At 38.3% G+C, this 19,401-nt stretch overlaps 2 protein-coding genes across 2 annotated transcripts; both read left to right on the top strand.

Annotated features, from left to right (window-relative positions):
* The first annotated feature begins 13,572 nt into the window (after nucleotides 1-13,572).
* On the top strand, nucleotides 13,573-16,851 carry LOC144715610 (transcription factor MYB1-like). Its single transcript, XM_078590556.1, has 2 exons — nucleotides 13,573-13,986; nucleotides 16,110-16,851. Exons 1-2 carry the CDS (start codon nucleotides 13,671-13,673, stop codon nucleotides 16,742-16,744), a joined length of 951 nt encoding a protein of 316 aa, XP_078446682.1. The 5' UTR covers nucleotides 13,573-13,670; the 3' UTR covers nucleotides 16,745-16,851.
* A 25-nt stretch (nucleotides 16,852-16,876) lies between these two features.
* LOC144715611 (RING/FYVE/PHD zinc finger superfamily protein) lies at nucleotides 16,877-17,892 on the top strand. The gene is made up of 2 exons (XM_078590557.1): nucleotides 16,877-17,264; nucleotides 17,354-17,892. The coding sequence occupies exons 1-2, from the start codon at nucleotides 16,960-16,962 to the stop codon at nucleotides 17,565-17,567; spliced, it is 519 nt and encodes a 172-aa protein (XP_078446683.1). The 5' UTR covers nucleotides 16,877-16,959; the 3' UTR covers nucleotides 17,568-17,892.
* The last annotated feature ends 1,509 nt before the right edge of the window (nucleotides 17,893-19,401 follow it).

Genomic DNA, 19,401 nt, shown 5'->3' with positions numbered 1-19,401 from the left:
GCTTAAGGGTTCACTGAAGATTTGATTCATCAAGAAGATTTGATTCATGAATCAGATGCAAAATAAAATGTTAAATTTGTATTCTCAAGAAAAAATCTAAAATCAAATAAAAATTTTTCGTACAAACCAAATGGGTTAATTTCAGATCAAATGTCTGAAGTGAATATCAGATATACAATGCTTAAAACTTCAGTTGAGGAGTTCAGAATTGGCTCAATATCTATATCAAAAAAAGTTCAAAGGATATCCAAATAACTGAGCAGAAATCTTCTGAAATTACATATAAAACTCATCCAAAATTCCTGATTAACAACTTCTCTTTGTAGATTAGATTGGAATACATTTGGCAAAGCCAAGATCTAGAATCTATGGAAATCAAAAATTAAATGTACAGGTAATGAAAGAGAAATTCGAAATTACACATCAAAAATACATATTTTAATTTTCAAATAAGAAATAGGAGTTCCAAAATTTCATTTGGGAGCCAAACATTTGAAAAATGATAGCCATTGAAGATTCAAAATCTCAGATCAAAAACAAATTCAAAATTTGGGAAATGAAGATCAGAGACAAATTCAAAATTACAGATTATAAATGGATATTTTAACTTTCACACTAGAAACAGACGTTCGAGAAATTAAGATCAGATCTAAGAAACAGAAATTCAAAATATCAGATCAGAGAGAGAGTTGGCATTGCAGGTGAAAGACTGATAATGAGCATTGAAGCTCGGGAACAGATGCAAAATTGCATATCAGAAACATATATTCAAAATTGCATATCAGAAAAGAAATTCGAGAAATGCAGATCAGAGATAAGAAACAGAAATTCAAAATATCAGATCGGAGAGATCAGGGACAGGGACATATATTTGCAAAATGAAGATCAGGGACATATTCGAAATTGCATATCAGAAACAGATATTCAAAACATGAATTCGAGAAATGCAGAATAGTGAGAAATTTAAATTGCAATTCCATCGGTAATTTCTAGAGCATTTAAATTCTTAAATGAGGAAAGGTGAAAAAAAGCAACAAGGATGGGGTACTAGCACGACTTAAAGTAAACATTAGAACGTAGCAGCAACTTAAACCTGTCCATTGCCTTCTTGTTTTTTCCCCTTACTCAGTTACATGGAAAGGAGAGAGTTAAGAAAAAGAAGCATGCTCATGTAGAGGTCAGAAAGCGATATAACATAACGCACCAGCACACGAGCTATCGTCGTCGACAGAGTCATCATCGGCGTCAGAGGAGTACTAGTCTAGGCGATAGAACCATGCCCAAAGCATCATCAGCATCTCAATGCTCTCCGCATCTAGGCGTGATCTTCGATACGTGGTGATGCCTCGGCCAACTGAAAAAAGCCGCTCCACCGGTGCACAGGTCGGGCTTACGGCAAGAAAATTGCATGGAATTTTGGTTAAGTTCAGAAAGTATCGTGTCCTGATGTCCTTCCACTAGCTTAGTGGATTATCTTCCTCCTCGCTGCATGGGATGTTTAGATACTTATCCAGCTCTTGTTTGGGCATTGAGCATGGTCATTGACAATTGCACGGACGCGTATACTGTTGCTTGGAGGATACATATTGTTGCGGATGGCGACTTTCAGACTGTTCACCACGCTATGAGTCACATTCAGTTGTTTTTGTATTAGACGCGCAGTCTAAAAGACCGCCAAGATAGGAAAGCATGTCTTGGCGATATGATGGATGCACGACGTCTATTTTGGAGAATGGATCAAATGTCGCTGCCGTCATGACCGCATGATTGCCCCAAAGTACCATTGCGTACTGCATCAACTTGTTATGCATAATACTACACGCCGAGAGCAACACATCCCTATGCTCAGCATCCAAGGTTGCCTCAGCATTGTACATAGCCTGCTCAAGTTGAGTCTTAAGCTCCGTGATCAATGACGTTACCTCAGTGATTGGCAATTTCTTTGCCAAAGACACAAAGTCAGAACCCTGGCACAACGGGCTGAGGATGCGCATATATTCATCAATCAACTCCCAGTCCTCCTGACATTGGGCATAATCCTTATTCGATGTCGAAAGGAATCTCACGTCCATATGGTCCTGTACCTCTCTCTTGGCAAGAACGCACTCTAACATAATGAAAGTGGAGTTCCAGCACGTTGGGCAGTCAACCTTTATCTTGATCAAATTTGGGAGCTCAAACATTTTTCACATATCAACATATTTCTCCATTCGTTGTGTGGATCCCTAAATAGCATTAATGATGGCTCTCACGCGTGAAATGGCTAGTCCCAAATGTGCAACTATCGTCATAGTATTTTTGTCGACATGTGATTCAGTCGATTCATCTGTGTCAAGCGTTGTATCTGTGTGAAAATCTCGGACGCATAGCATATTACTTCATGGTGCCTCGGGATTACGAATGATCTTTCAGTCCGGCCTTGACAACGAGGTTGAGTACATGGGAAATGCATGATATGTGTCGGTCCATAGCGAATTGTGGGTTTACGGTCTTCAATTGATCTACAATAGAGGCTAGCATCATTCTGTTATTAGACGCATTATCTGTAGTGATAGCACAAAGCTTCAACTCGATGCTATATTCATATGCAACTTCCACGACTATCCTCACCAAGTTGGTACTGCAATTGGATCCCTTGATCCGTTGGATAACAAGAAATAGCTCATAGAGCTTCCAGTCGGTGTCAATCCAGTGGGCAGTGACACCTAAAAGGGCAAGGTTATTTTGGGATGTCCAAGCATCCATGGTAAGAGAGACATTGTGGACGTCAGCAAACATCTCTATTAATTTCCCTTGGACTTCGCTGGACATCTTAGAAGTCGTTGCTTTGACCACATCTGGACCAAGGATGTCCCCAACCACTTGTGTCCAGTAGAACCATAGTCTTTGGAACGACTTCTTCTTCACAAGTTGCCAAGGAATATCATTGTCATAGATGAACCTGACGAACTCCTCCTTCGTACGTTGTGCGTTGATGTCACATAAGTACAACTTGTGGGATAGTAATTCATAGTGGAGTATACTTCTCTACTTCGTCTGGACTCCCTTGAGTTCATCATGAAATTTATGGTGTACTTTCTCTAGATATCTCCAAAATATGTTTGTGCTCTTATATTTATTCTACTTGATGATGACCTTATGGGTGGGGTTCTGCGCTTGACAAAGCGTACACTGGTACTCGTTCATGACAACTTCAACAAATTGATCTAAAACTTTAGATCGATTGCATCTTACGCTTGGAGATGAGACGTTGTAATCAACCTCTATGGGATAACACTCCGCGGGCACTGATGGCATAGCCCTAGCCATTGATTTTGGAGTGATAGCTGATGTGGACTTCATATTTCTATCAAAATAATTCACAATATGCAGTCATTTTCACAATGCATGTGACATGCAATTTTCACGACATACTAGAGACACATTCAAATATAAAAAATTTAATGGAAACTTAAATAGTATTTTCAATACTCTAAGTTCATAAAAGTAAAAAACTCAGAAAATAATGATGCTCTATTACAGTAAGTCAATTGAAGGACACGTATATCAATCAGAACAAACAATCCATTAATCATATTTACTCCATACACTGATCGAATCCTAATCCAATGAGTAGAATTGACTGATGGATCCATAACAGTAGTGCATATGCAAAGGAGGATGGGTGGAAAGAACCCATTTCTTCTTCTCCATATTGTCAAACCCATTTGGAGATGACCATTGATTATTAATCGCAACTCTTTAACTGACTGAACTAACAATAGATCGACGGATCGTCAACATTCTGGCAGACTCAAACACGATAACATAACGCATGCGACAAAATGATATATATATGTAACTAAAAATTGATATATACGACAAATTGATATATATGTGACAAGTTCATATATATATATATATATATATATGCCTCTTTTGGGTCGATGACAAAGATGCCTGCAATCAAGAAGCTCCACAACAGATGTGTAGTAATGATCTGAAATATTTGACAGGTTCCATGGAGAAAATACATATAAAACAACCAAATAAAAATATATTGGGGCCTACTAAGTATAATATTAATATTCTGTGAAAAATTTCTAGTCATAATAATTATAAAATTACCCATATACTTTAGGTTTGTGGGCTACATAAGCGGATGGGCTCAATTTAAAGAAAATGAATTGAAGTGGATCTAAAAATAATGATATATTCTTGATTCTACAAAGTTGAGCTAAAAGTTGCATCATCAGCACGACCATTGTCATCTGGGATCACTTTTCACCATATTTTATCTTGATTGAATTTTCAATTAAGATAACTGATCTTGCACTTTTTTCATTAGGCGGACATGCTTAAGAAATTGTTGAAATGTTTGAGGGGGGATTTGACTACACAACTGTTGTGATAAGTAGATATGGTTTTTATTTAAACATAAAAATAAACCCATTCTTCAAATTATGTGAATGTATTATACTTGCTGATTCTCTCAGGACCTTCAGAGAAAATGGGAGAGGAGGTTCAGGGAGGCACCTTGACGGAAGGTTCTTGTATACGATCTCCGTCGATCGTGCCCTTTGCCTGGCTGATTTTGATGAGGTGCGCATTTGTTCTTCATTTCAAATCGTTTCAATTGAATTCAATGAATTCAAGAATTAGTATGAATCATATCAATTTGAAGAAACAATTCCCATACGAATCTGAAGAACAATATGAAGAAAGTTCTATAGCTTCTTTTCGGCCTGCCAAACCAAAACAGATTACATTATTGAACAGCAAAATAAATTCACAATTTGAGGATGGATTCAACAATGTTGATATCATTTATTGGTTGCAGGATAGGAATTTGGTGGACCCAACAGATTACTAGACTGCGGAGCCGGATCCGCTCTAGAGCTTCGCGGAGAGGATCGTATACATAAAGATAAACCCATTGGGTACTTTAAATAGAATATTGACGACAAGATGGAAAGATAGATGGATGGTTCTTAGAAAGAACTACGGGAAAGATGGAATGATATATGATTGACATAATATATAAGAGAAAGATGACATATAGATGATAGATAGAGAGAAAGATGGATGGGTACAAAGAAATAGGGACGACAGATGGATGGATAGATGCTAAACCAAAAGATAGATGGATCATGGATGGGTACAAAGAAAGAGGGACAATAGATGGATGGATAGATGCTAAACAGAAAGATAGATGGATCATGGATGGGTACAAAGAAAGAGGGACGACATATGGATGGATAGATGCTAAACAGAGATAGATGGATCATGGATGGGTACAAAGAAAGAAAGACGACAGATGGATGGCACATACCTCGACGTCTGGGAAGCAGTCTTCGACGATGCGAACGGGCATAGAGGGCCACCGACCTGGTTGCTCCAAGGAGGGGGTGGAGGATCGTCCTGCGCCGGGTAGGGGGTGGTCTTCTTCTTCCTTTTTTGAAGAAAGCAACTAGGGTGCGCCTAGTTCTTTCAAAAGAAACAAATTGAATTTTAAAGTTATTTTTTTTAAAAAAATTCATCGGGGACGAGGGGTGGGATGGTTTTATCCCTGACTGGACGAAAAACCATCCCAGAATGGTTGGACAGGACAGTTTTTTTAATCATTGGACAAAAATCCGTCCCGTCCTTCATCTTGGGACTAACTCTAGATGTCGGACAGGATAAAATTTGTCCTATCTCATCCATCGTCCATGTCTGGGACACTCTGGATCTATACTCACAAACAACTTCACAATAATTCTCAAGCAAAAAAGTGTTCATACAAGCAGGCTCATGGCCCTTTTAAAGGAAAATAAACATGCAGTTACAAAGAAAATAAACTGTCAATTCGAAATGGTAGTTTTTTAAGTGAAAGTGGTAGAGAGAATGGTGGTTCACTTAGAGGAAGTTGTGGGGAAAGGTGAGGGAGAGAGGTTGGAGGAAAGTCAATTCGGAAGTTGTAGAAAAGAGAGAGAGAAAGAAAATTAGAGAGGGAAGAGAATGCTGGAATAGTCAACAATAGTGGGCAGTTAAGAGGGTGACAGAACGGATAGAAAGAAAGCAAAGAAGTGGAGAAGAAAAGTCAAAGAAAGGAGTTGAGTGAGGAGAGAGAAAGGAACGCCAGAGAGGAAGAAGAAAAGTCAAAGAAGGGGGCTCAGGGAGGAGAGAGAGAAGAGAGAGAGAGAGAGTAAAAGTTAAAGAAGAGAGAGAGGAGAGAGAGGGAAGGCGGTTAAGCATTTCCCATCACTTTCCTTCTTGGTTCCTTAGATTAAATGACATGTTCGTGCAACGTCTTCTCAATGATGTTAAATCAAAATTTCCATGTTTGTGTGCTACTTATTGACAATGTCTCATGACTAGTCCTTGGGATTTATGATTTTTGTTTTCTTTATTTAATTTTTTATTTTATGTATTGTTTCAATCATATGCATCTAATTTAATTGCCGGAGAGCCTATGTGCAGCAAATGAGTGTTTATCGAATCTGTTCAAGTGCATGTCAAATATGTTATAAAGATCAACTACAATACTCTTCTTTTTAAAAGGTGGTGTAGCCCAGAAGCCAATTTTCTGAGGCCCATTTGCAACTTGTGGCCTAAGAAGTAGATTCTTCCAGAACTAACATAATCTACAGAAAAGTACCTAGAGCCCCTCAAAAGCCTAAGGCTGTATCAAAAGGGTATATTTCTCACTAGGCCCAGAAAGGATTTGCTGACTAGGTCTGATTTAATGATAAGTTGTGGATCAACCCTATGTTGGCACTATACATATTTTGATACACTTCCAAGTATCGGTATATGACCATGTCATTTCAACGTGCTGCACTGTTTCTCTCAAAATAAAATGGTGTCGCGTATTGAAATATAAGTTTTATGAAATTCATTCACCAGTAGTGAGTGATATCCAGGGAGCTTTAGTTTTATTAAAGTGATATTCGGGGGCCTTAGTTTTATTTCAAATAAATATTTAAGATTTTTTATGTTTTACATGGATGTCAATGATGTTGAATAAATATGTGAGCCTTATCCATTGAAAGACTTCTCTCCACAAGCCTGAATGGAACTCCCACTATTTAGAAGTGTGAATGAAAAAAATATTATGGTTCCATGGAGATGCCAGAATAACCCAGGTAAATATGCCTCTGTCATCAAAATATATGTCTTGAAGGTAAAGTGGAAGACACCTAGAGGTGTAAGGGGAGTCATAAAGTAAATATGATATATTTTTCATATTGAGTATGGATCAAGCGATAATGATTTCTTCTTTCTACATATGATGTGTCTTTAACACAGATAACCCATGTTAAGACAGGGAGGTTTAAATTAATGTAACGTTCATAATTATTTCCAGTTTGGAGAGATAATTATTTAGACAATTATTGTCTTAAATTTGGCGAAACAGTTTTTATCAATAACATTTATTTATCAAATAAACTTTTTCTAGTCCCTCTGTATATTTATTTTAAAATACCAATTTTTAATACAAAACAATACCATAAAATAACATTTCATCAATTCTCATAAAATGTGAACAAACAAATGACATTGGAAAGAAGTGTCAACATCAGAAAATTTCCATTTTATATTATCATGCGATATAAAAATCTGCATAAAAAATAAGGATCATGTAAAGGCAGACAGAATAGTTGAATAAAATAGAAGAAAGTGCATCTATGATGACCAAAATCATCAAATGTATCTTTGCGTCAAACAGGCGCATACAGAACAAGCTTGAAGATAAATTCAAATACACTCTTTGTAGGTATAGGTCATCCATTTTCTTAACTTCTTTTATAACTGATTTAGAAGAAACTTCGTACTCAGATTATTATTTTCCTTATAGAAACTTTTGAGCTATTTTTTTGAAAGAGAACTTTCTCCATCCCATCAATCCTTAATGATGAGATCCCCAAGAGAAGGGTGTGAGAAATGGATTTGAATGTATGATTTAGTGCATGATCTGAATGTACCTAGAAATGGATTACAGGAAAAACAACACAAAATAAATGTTTTAATGTATGATATTATGTATTATTCATGATACAAAGAAATTCACAAATTCAAGATGTCATGTATTATTCATAATTTTGATAATAATAACATAAAATTTTGATAACTTACTCTAAAAGGCTCATAAGTTACTATAATCATCAGTATATTTGTTGTGTTTTTTTATAATTAGATAAATATTTAATTATCAATATTATGATATTATACTATGATTTAATTACATTTGATTTATTTATTTTTATCTATTTATATACTAATATATTATTTATTTATTATCTGTATATTTATATTATTTTATTTATTATATTATTTTCAATATATTTCTCATATATGTGATTTAAATTTTCTTATAACTCACACAAATTCACTGCCTCATTTAATATAAACCTCTTTTATTTAAAATATCAGGATCTAATCATGTATTTCTATCAAACGTTTTCATCATCCTTTCTCACCAATAAGTTTCTTTGAAAATTTTCATCTTTATCTATTAAAAATATGATTACTCTCCTTTCTTTTCACTCTCAAAAACCGAGAGACAATATCTCTGTCTTTTCTCTCTAAAAAACCTGGATCTCCTAAATCCTTCTACCCAAAAAATCCCACAAGAAAATATATTCCTCAAAATCTCACATTATAGTTTTTTCATCTTTTTAAATTCCTCAAAATATCTCCAAATCAGGCATCATTTCTCACACTCTTCTTTGTTTTTCAACACTCCTAAAGGGGGAGCAAAAATTTAAAAATAGCTCTGAATCAATAAAAGAAGATGAACAAATGGCAATATATTTATTAGGAACATATTGAAGGCCATTTAATGGAGCACACCTTAAATATAAATGTTCTCCTCTTTCCTATATATCCAATTATGATATTGGACATTTTATATGGTTATTATAGTTATTAGTTTATAGAAACTATAGGTAGATAATACTTAGGATGATGACATCTACTTTTAGTATTATAATAAAAAATATTAAAATAGGTAGTGTCCACTTTATTTTTATATTCTAATTAAGATATTAAAGTAATAGGCTAGAGAGTGTGTGATAGAAAGATTAATAAAGGATATATTTTTTACTCCTATTCATTTTAATTGATTGATAGGTTGTTCGTAGGATAGGCGAATAGGATATAGTAATGAAAGGAAGATTAAGATTGAAGGAGATAGCCAGCGGGTTTATTTTATTTTCAATAAACTATGAGGAAGAATGGAGGCAAAAAGGAATAAGAATAATATGGATAATAAGAATAGATTAATTGATTATATATAGATTGGTGGAGGATGAAGGCTAGACTATGTCTTAAAAGAGCTTAAAATCAGACAAATAATTTAGAGAAGATATTGAAATTTTTACTAAGATGTAATATATTCTATAGAGAGGGAGAGGAGAATGAATGATAATAGAGAGAGTAATGAAGATGAATTATAAGTTAATTATATGTGTTAATATAGGGCAATGAGGTGGGTTATCTTAATATAATAAGATATATATCAATTGATATATTTAAAATTTATGGTATTTTTAAGAATATACATTAAAATAAGAAAATAATAGAAAATCAATGGAAATTCAGATGAGTCACATGTGTTCGATAAAATGCATCAAAGAGGATATTCTAAGAAATTCGAATAAAAGATTTTGTACTCAATTTAAGCTAAATCTATGTAATAAAACATGGATGACTGATTATCAACTGAATCAAGTTCAGAAAATTGCCAGATATTCCCTAATTTAGACGAGCAAGGTCAATGGCACTGATCGCCACCCCTGGACTTCGACATGCCTTTTTGCTTGTCTTCCTATATGCTAGAACACATCTGAATCTCCCTGAAGCTCCTCTATTTCCATATCAAGGTTCACAGCCCCCAAATGCATCTCACTACCTCAGAAAAGGGTCCTCCACGTTCTTATTTTCTTGTGATGAAAGGCCTTTTAATGGTCGAGATAGATTTCTCTTGATGTAGATAGTGTGGAACACCCCACAGATGGTCTACATGAGCCATCATATTTTTTAAAGGACCTCCCATCTTTGGAGTTAGACAACAAGATATTTTTTACTACTTAAATAACTGTCTCCATCTCCCATTGTTCAAAGGACTGTCTCCGTTAACCGCCAAGGATGTAATTTATGTATTTTTAGTATTTAAAAATGAATTTAAAATAAATAATAAAAATATGATTATTATTTCTGGTTGTTTTAACCTTCAAATAAATTCTATAAAAAAACTCTAAAAATATTTTTTATACTTTATAATCATTTTTTGTCGAATTTAATCTTATAAATTTGTTTAAAATCCAAAAAAATATTTTCTCCATTATAAAATGAAGCATAAATTAATTATTTAACTTATTTTTATTAAATTTCTTAGTTTTTTGATATAATATAAATTCTATAAAATCCCAAAAATCTTTGAAACACTTTTCAAATTTTTATTTTACTTCGTTCATTTATAAGCTTAGAAAAATCCATAATTTATAACTATTTCCCTAGGTATCGACCTTTTACTTACCCTATATTATTTATAGAGTATTAATTTGAAAAAATATAATAAATATTTTTTCTTAATTCTAATTAAAATAGAGAAATAAAACCCTAAACCTGAACTAATAATTAGCCAAGTTAGCACAAACCTATAATTGCTTCGTCTTAGGTTCAATGAGAAAACTGCGTCCGAAATCGAGAGTGTAGTAGTCAACTTTTGGAATACATTATTTCTGCCCAAAAAGATATGTCAAACTTTATATGTATGATAACAATATATGCTTTTCTACTGATATATTGAGTATATGAATCATCTTAAAATCCTACATAATTTGAAGGACAGAAGGCCAAAGAAATTGTTGCAAAATTCTTGATAATGATATTACCTTGTATCAACTTTTCTGTAAGTTACAAAAGAATAGGAAACAAGAACAAGAAATTACAAAAATTATGAAACAAGAGGAAGATATTACAAAAAATTCTTTGTAATCAGTATGGCGTTAGGATATGATGTGAACTATATAATGGTAATATATGAATCATTTTTTAGCTTAACTATAAAAAGTTAAATTTTAGAATATTCATAAGAAAATAAGAATACAGTAAATGAATAAAAATAATATAGAGAAATATATTAGTTTTCACACACTCTCCATTTTTAGATATCATATTTAAGCTAACACCATGAGGTCCATAACATGGATCGACACATGTTGGTATTATTTAATACCTATCTAATGTGATTGTGACTTTTTTATGCATAACATGGATCGAATTAAGATTTTACATTGGGTTACATTAATAAATAAAGAAAGTACTTGTATTTTTATTGATGTGGATTTGAAATAAACAAACCATTGATTTGATTATTCTAATATATATTTATCAGATATTAATTTTATCAAAAAAAATCACAAGGAAACAAGACTTTGAAAATCACCAAATTCTTCATAATTAATATAACGATAGTGTATGATGTGAATAAATATGGTTGTAACATATGAATAATTACAAGCTTAATCGTAAAATGTAGAGGGGGATAATTAGCTCATTTTGGACTATAATTATAAGAAAAGTGAAATATTGTAGTTGCATTAAAAATATAGATAAATAACTAATTTTTGTTGGGAAAAGTCAGTCATACATGTGCAAGTCGACAACTGCAAGCGTCAACTGGGGGTTTGTCAGCCCGACATGGGCACTGCCTGTTGAATTCATTTGCACTATAGGTCCGAAGTGACTGAGCATGCTGAACGTAGTCAAGAAGAATTGTCAATTGAGTTGAGGGACAAAGGTTTATACACCATTTCTCCTTTGTTCTTACGTATGGGACAAAATACACATGTAAGATCTAAAATATAGGGTAAAAATTTATGAGAACAGTAAACAAGTGTGTTCTCAACCCATGTACCCCCTAGTATCATAGTAAGGCAAGAACAGGTTTGTGAGAACAAAAGACCCCTTAGAACCAGGATTTTAGACATAGTGATAACGACTTACGCCTTATAAAACAACCATACATCTGGATATCAGAATCAGATACCGGGATATCAATATTTAGTCAAATATTGGAATCCCATACCTGCTTCCGGCATTCGCCATATCATGACCCCTATGTTCGCCCGTCTTGATGCCGGTATCGGATACCGGTATCAAGACAGATGCTTAACCGGATACCGGAATTGAATTTTATGGTATCCGTTTTTTCCGATATCCGGATACCGGTATCTGTCCGATACCGGCATCCGTCTCCCGTCTCAGGGGGGCAGATGACGGTACCGGATATCGGTTTTCGATAACTGCATCGAATACCCTTCTCTCCCTCTCCCAGAGTCCCAGTCTCTCTCTCGCCCCCCCCTCTCCCTCTCTCGCTCAGTCTCTCTCTCTCGTTCTCGCCCTCCCTCTCTCTCAGTATCTCTCTCCCTCTCCCTCTCTCTCTCTCTCTCGCGTTCTCGCCCTCTCTCGCTCAGTCTCTCTCTCTCTCTCTCTCTCTCTCTCGCGTTTTCGCCCTCTCTCGTTCTCGCCCTCCCTCTCTCTCAGTATCTCTCTCCCTCTCTCTCTCTCTCTCTCTCCCTCTCCCTCTCCCTCTCTCTCTCGTTCTCGCCCTCTCCCTCTCTCTCTAGTTCTCGCTTTATCCCTCTCCCCCTCCCCCTCCCTCTCTCCCTCTCTCTCTAGCTTTTCATGCCTTGCTCTTTAAAAATATGAGAAGCACAGGAATCATGTTTCTCTAAAAATATGTGCGTCTGACATTTCATTTCTCGCAGAGGTAACGTTGGCAAGGGGCACCAGAAGATATTGTTATTTTGTTATATTACCAAGTCATTATATACACGTCACATTTTTTTCATTTGTTCCATATGGGATAAAGGGATTCTGGGTTTTGTGGTAAACTCAGAATCCCTTTATCCCATATGGAAAGATAAAATTTTTTTTTACTATATAATAACGGGCTTAACATATACATTGAAATCTACTCATGTTACTTTAACTAAATATAACTATGTGAAATGAATGATTATTTTACCGAAACCGGTATCCGATACCGGATATCGCGAAACAGATATCCGGTATCCGATACAGTCTTCGTCCTCACCCCCCGGTATCGGATACCGATATCCGTCTAACCCCGGATAGACGGATATCGCACGATATCCGATATCTGGAACCATCCCATTTTTTTCCGGATATCGGATATCGGTTGTCCGATTCCGGATATTGGACGGATATCGGGACGGCGAACAGCCCTTTGATATCCATTCCGATAACCAACATCCCGTAAGCCCCTATGATATCCGGTATCTGCAAGTCATTTTTTTCATCCGGATATCAGATTATTGGTTCTCCCTTGCATCAGACAGGATGGGCAAACATTACTGTGAGATTGTGTGTTTCCAGGTTCCTCATTTTCCAAGAGAGAGTGCTTCTATGTATAAAATTGATTGAATGATAATTATTCACTAGGTGGGGGTTAATGGGCAATTGGGCACTGAAACTTGGCCTAATGGCGTTCCGTCCCGTCCCGTCCCGTCCCGTCATCGAACTCCATTTTTATACCTTCCTCAAGTTGCAGTTAGGCGGCGGGTAGGGTCGTTTAGAGAGAGAGAGAGAGAGAGAGAGAGAGAGAGAGAGAGAGAGAGAGAGAGAGAGAGAGAGAGAGAGAGAGAGAGAGAGAGAGAGAGAATACCTTGGGGGAGGTAATGGAGGCGAGGATGACAGCAGAAGGAGAAGCTACGGGAGAGTCAGGCTTTGCTGAAGGAAGGGATTGCGTAGAAGGTGCCTCTGAGGAGTGCGACGGGCTTCGCGGTTCTCTGGATGACGCGAGAACGCCAGAGAACCGAGTGAAAGGGCCATGGTCGTCGTCAGAGGATGAAATCCTCCATGACCTGGTAAACAAGTTTGGACCCAGAAATTGGAGTTTGGTTGCGAGGGCGATCCCTGGGCGCTCTGGGAAATCTTGCCGGCTTCGATGGTGCAACCAGCTCGATCCTAGTGTGAAGCACAGACCCTTCACCGGTATTTCTCAGAGTTTAACATATCCGCTTAGGTTTCATCTGTGCAAGTCGGATTCGAGCTTCTCATCGTTCTCTCAATCGTTTTTTCTTCTCGGCGTGACTTTTGCTCTTACTATGTCTGGTTTTTTTCTTAAAATAAACAGTGTTGTGGAAGATGAGTCACGCCTACAGGGGTTTTTTTGGCTTCCCCTGTTGGTAACATGGATAAAGGGAGATTTTGATAAATCAGGAGTGATTTGATGATATCAAAGTAATGTGGGAACGTTGTCACTAGAATTTGGGATTGACCAGGTTTTTTTCCTTGGCCGAATAACTAAGCTTGATGGAAAAACTGAAATTTGCTCTTTTCTCTTGAGGAAGTGATTTACTTTTCGGGTGCTGCTTATCCTCTTAAAACAGACTTTGGATTAGCATAAATCTGGTATCCTATTCATCTGATGTTGGGGATTCGGAGGTTTTTACTGACGCCTTTCATTATCCTAATTTATAGGGGTCGTGAAGAAATTTTCTATTATTAGATTGATAATTTTTTTCTAAAGAAACTTATTGAAGTAGCGGGATCTTTTCTCAAAGTGGTAAAATCTAATCTTTTGTGGTATTATCTGTTCGAGTTTTTTTTGGTCCTCCTGCTAAATCAATCGGCATTCTAATCGTGTTTCTATTGGATGCCACTCTTTCTCTTCTCATTTTCGAGTGCAGGCTGCGTGTTGAAAGATGATATTTTCACTTGTTTCATTTCATATAATTTTCATTTATTCCAAAATTAATATTAATGTCCATAATCGAGTCCCTTGGGGCTTTTAAATGGACAATAATATCGCAGACATCTACCTTCCCGATGGTAGCATACACTCATGTGGAGCTTGTTAATTTCTCATATTTTTTTAAATTTACACAAGCAAGCCATAACTTCGTGAAAGTACGGTTAATTCCTTCATCTAACTTTGAAATTAAGAAGTCGAACACAGGACATTAAATTTTCGCTTAAAAGTTTGACCGCCATGTGGGACTCGGTCATCCGATTGTACGTATGGTCTGGTGTGACTTAAAAAAATAAATATATAAATTTCTATATTTTGACGATTTTGTGATCGCATTGAAATTTGTTGTAGAAATGGTGGAGAAAACATATTTCATGAGTTGGCATCGATCGTCCATTTGTAGAGGGATAAGATTCATTTTATGCAAGTCTTTGAGGATTAACCTCTTCATCGATTATTGCCTCAAGTAGTGAACATTCGTCACGTCTTAAGGCTCTTAATGATCGTTCTTTCAGCCATCCGGATTTTATTTTATTTTCAAGTTAGCGGTAAGGAGAAAAATACAATAAGAACGCGTCATAGTTTGGGAGCCACGGCTTTTCAATTACTATAGTGAAAAAAATGCGGTTAAGCTTTGATAATTTTCATCCTCCAGCAATACTTTAATATCTTACATTATGACTTTTGAAATCTTCTGTATGCGACATTTATTCATTATTTACGCAGAAAGTGAATTAGGTACTGATCTCCGGTCTCATAACATATCTTTTGATCCTGGAATGTCTGAATGACATGAGGTTCTTTGAGTTCCAGAATTTGAGTTTTTGGTTCTATGTTTTTGGGACGAATTGGATCTTGGAATAAGCTTCGTCAGATCAGATAACCTTAATTTGGTTCTTTGTCCCCGTCAATTAATTTGGTGCTTTACTCAGTCTCGTCATAAATGCAAGATTGTGGTACTAACAAGAGGACTTGTTTGTTTAATATGGTTGAGGCCGGCAAAAGGGGCGTCTCTTGTTGCCCATAAGGATTGATTACAATGAAATCCTCTGTCGTGAACCATGCATTATTGGGGAATAGAGTTTATCCAATTTTGTCCGAATTATTCTACCATGGCATATTCAAACACTCTTTTTTAGTCTTTTTGTTCTGGAGATTCCAAATTATTCTACGTTGTTATTTCTAAACATTATGTGTTTTGGAGTCTTCCTTTTCTAAAAGATCTGAATTATTCTAGCGTATCCTATTCAAACACTCTCTCTTTCATGGTTTTGACTGGTCTAGCATTTGTGTTTTGTTCCAGTTAATTTCTTTTCATCTCTCCTTTTTTACACTCAAAATTTGGTTGTGTTATTGAGCACAGAGGAGGAAGACCAGATCATTCTGGAGGCGCACGCCATCCAGGGGAACAAGTGGGCAGCCATCTCAAGGCTTCTGGATGGTAGGACCGACAATGCCATCAAGAACCACTGGAACTCAACTCTAAAGCGCCGCCGCCTCGGCAGCTCCCCGCCGCCAAGCTCCGCTGCCACCCCCGAAGCCAATTCAGACAACAACTCCGGCGGCGGGTCCTGCGAGGACCAGGCAGCCCAATCCGACCACGAGTGTGGCTACGCCGGCGACGGCCCATCCCCAGCCCAACCGCCGCCTGCAACCATAGTCCGGCCCATCGCCAGAGTCAGTGTCTTCAGGACGCCACCTCTGCCACCACAGCCTCAGGGGCCCCTGTCCAGGGGTGGCGGCAGTGTGGGCCTGGGGCGGTCAACGGGCAGTGCATCAGCCACGTCTTCTCGGTGTGGGCACGGCTGTTGCGGCAAAGGCGGCCGGGGATTGCTGCTGGGTCCCGAGTTCGTGGACTTGGTGGAGCTGCCGCCGGTATCCGCTGGCCGGCTGGTCGAAGAGGCCGCGGACCTCGGGTACGTGGCGTGGCTCAGAAGCGGTCTCCAGGAGCCATCCCTCCCGCCGTTGACCGCCCAGTCAACGTCGGCGTGGCCATAAGTCAAGGCCAGTAACTCTTGAAAGTCAACTCCCGGTGCTCTAATGTAACGCGTTGGCAAATAAACTGGGTTTTGACCGGCGGGCTGTTTGACCACGCGCACGCTCCACGTGTTATGTTCGGCCCAATATTTCCTTCCCCATTCCCCCCCCGTCGGCGGCGCTGGCGGCGCCCCAAATTTCCCAGGGAATGAGGAACCCTAATCGGCCCTTGTAGCATGGGCGGCGACGGCGGCGGCGGAGGAGAGGAGGGCGGCGGCGCGCCGCCGGAGGCCTACCGGAGGGGCGGCGAATCGGAGGGGAGCTCGCAGGAGATGGCGGATTTGGAGAGGGGGAAGACGGTGGAGGAAGAGGAGAGCAAGACTGGGAAGGCCGGCAAAGACTGCAGAATCTGCCACATGCCTCTGATGGGAAGCTCGCCGGAGCCGCAGTTGCCCATCGAGCTCGGCTGCTCCTGCAAGGGCGATCTCGCGGCGGCGCACAAGAACTGCGCCGAGACCTGGTTCAGAATCAAAGGCAACAGGTCATTTCCCCCCTTCCCCTCTTAATCTCTCCCTTGTTCTTTTTTCTTGACCTTGTTCTTGACCTTGTTCTTGTTCTTGTTCTTGGCAGGACGTGCGAGATTTGCGGGGCGACGGCGAAGAACGTGGCTCCCGGGGAGGTTCCCGAGCCGGGGAACGAGTCGAGCGGCGAGCTGCCGCCGGCCGCCGCGGCGGTGGAGCGGCGGCGCTTTTGGCGAGGACACCGCTTCGTCAACTTCCTTCTCGCTTGCATGGTCTTCGCCTTCGTCATCTCGTGGCTCTTTCACTTCAACGGCCCCGGCTGAGGCGGAGAGGAAAGAAACCCGCGTGCCTTGATGCTTCTTCTTTGCAGAGAGAAACCCGCCATGGGGACTGCGGTGGAGCTCGTTCCTCCCTTGGCTTTTCCAAGGTACTCTTCTTGTGCAGTACAACAGAAATTTACAGTGGCGTGAATTCTTGTCCTTGGTTGCGGGTGCAATTGGGTACTTCTTGTATAGGTGGAAGATAGGATGGATCATCTGGGATTGAATCTGTGTGTCTGTTGATTGTCTAGCGCTGCCAGAATCGATTTCTTTGGTTACTTGTTCATGGGAAAGAATGTATGCCAGAATGGTTCTTGGTTTTCTGTGAGTTTCTTTAGTTGATCCTTGCGCCAAGAAAGTGCGGACACTCGAGGATGGATACCTGAGAGGGCTTCAGATGAAGATATTTCGTACTGTTTCTTGAATTTTACGATGGAATGTATTCAGTCAGATGCGGAGGATAAAGCAAGATGCTGAATGAAAGAAATACTTCCATAAAAGTGAGACCGCATGGTCTCCATTTCAGAGAGAAAAAACATTGACGGAAGACTAAAAGCTAGCGACATCTTCTCAGCTGAAATGCTAAAAAAAGTTCCAATCCCAGTTGAAGGACAGTACGCGATGATTTCTAATATTGTGGCCCTGTGAATAGGCTGGATCCTTATTTTACTCTTTCAAATTATTGGGTATTTACTACATTTTAATTTTAGGCAATATCATATTCCTTAAAATAGCATGTTCTCGAAGTATAGTTTCCATTAAACAGTTAATATTCAGTAAATTATATGTTTCCTCAATAACTTATTTCGGGTTGCAACTTTGCATAATTTGATGATTCAGTTGTTATTACTAATTAACAAATATGATGAAAATGCTTCAGTCAAATATTTGACGGCATTAACGATTATATCCTGATAGATTATTAAGGTGACTCTTAAGAGATAAGATCATATTGCTCACCTATAATGCAAAAATAAAGATTTGAAAATAGTTTGCCTCCCCTAGGACAGATCACCGCATCCCGGGGCTATTACGCCTACTCAGGAAACCACGCGTTGTGTCATCCACCAAAAAAGCAAGAATGGAGGACAAGGATTTATATGGTGGAAATAGGGAGCTTATTGTGGACATACAATAGAATGAACATATGTTGCCTTTGAAATTTTTGGCCTTTTCTTTTCGAGCTTTGCAGCTTTTGGGCGCGGTTTTGGCTCCTGCTTATTTGGATAGGGATTTCCCATGATGTATACACAAGAATTCTGCTTTTGTACATTTGCAGGCTTTTGAACACGAATATACAGTATTTGCTCCATTATTCCACAAAAAAAAATGATAAAATCAAGGAATTCAGAAGAAAGGTGGTTAGAGGATGTAGTCTAAAGGGATAAGACGTAGATGAAAGACATATGCCACTTTTGCCTGCTCCCAATTAAACAACCTTTACTTGAGGCTTAGCTAACCCAACCCAACAAGAGTCAAACAAGTAGGTAGAGCAGATATTTTTGAGATATCTAAAAGGGCTGAGATCCCAGGGTTTCGGTTTACTAAGGTGACGGCTTAACCCCAAGGAATACCCTACAAAATCCAAGTCGCTAAATCAGATCCCTCTAGCTCGATGCCACACCACATGCTACTTCTCGTTAGGTCCACTCATGGACGAATGCAATGATGGACATTATGTGGCCATCAAGCCAATCACACCGTCATGTTTATTTAAGTTCATTGAATAAAATATTATGTTCATTATTATTCTAGTGTGATGTTTATAATGAAGTCCTTGAATACATGCAATGACCTACTGAATTATGATGAGATCATGATATAATGATCATTACTC

Source organism: Wolffia australiana, chromosome 19, assembly GCF_029677425.1.
Source record: "Wolffia australiana isolate 7733 chromosome 19, ASM2967742v1".
Lineage (NCBI taxonomy): Eukaryota > Viridiplantae > Streptophyta > Magnoliopsida > Alismatales > Araceae > Wolffia > Wolffia australiana.
Note: the sequence above shows the minus strand (reverse complement) of the source record. Positions and strands in the feature narration are given on the sequence as shown.

What these genes read in the sequence shown, in the direction of transcription:
- LOC144715610 (XM_078590556.1), top strand. Translation starts at nt 13,671, where the DNA reads ATGGAGGCGAGGATGACAGCAGAAGGAGAAGCTACGGGAGAGTCAGGC. An exon ending in GAAGCACAGACCCTTCACCG is followed by an intron (nt 13,987 to 16,109) that starts GTATTTCTCAGA and finishes TATTGAGCACAG; the next exon opens with AGGAGGAAGACCAGATCATT.
- LOC144715611 (XM_078590557.1), top strand. Translation starts at nt 16,960, where the DNA reads ATGGGCGGCGACGGCGGCGGCGGAGGAGAGGAGGGCGGCGGCGCGCCG. An exon ending in TTCAGAATCAAAGGCAACAG is followed by an intron (nt 17,265 to 17,353) that starts GTCATTTCCCCC and finishes TGTTCTTGGCAG; the next exon opens with GACGTGCGAGATTTGCGGGG.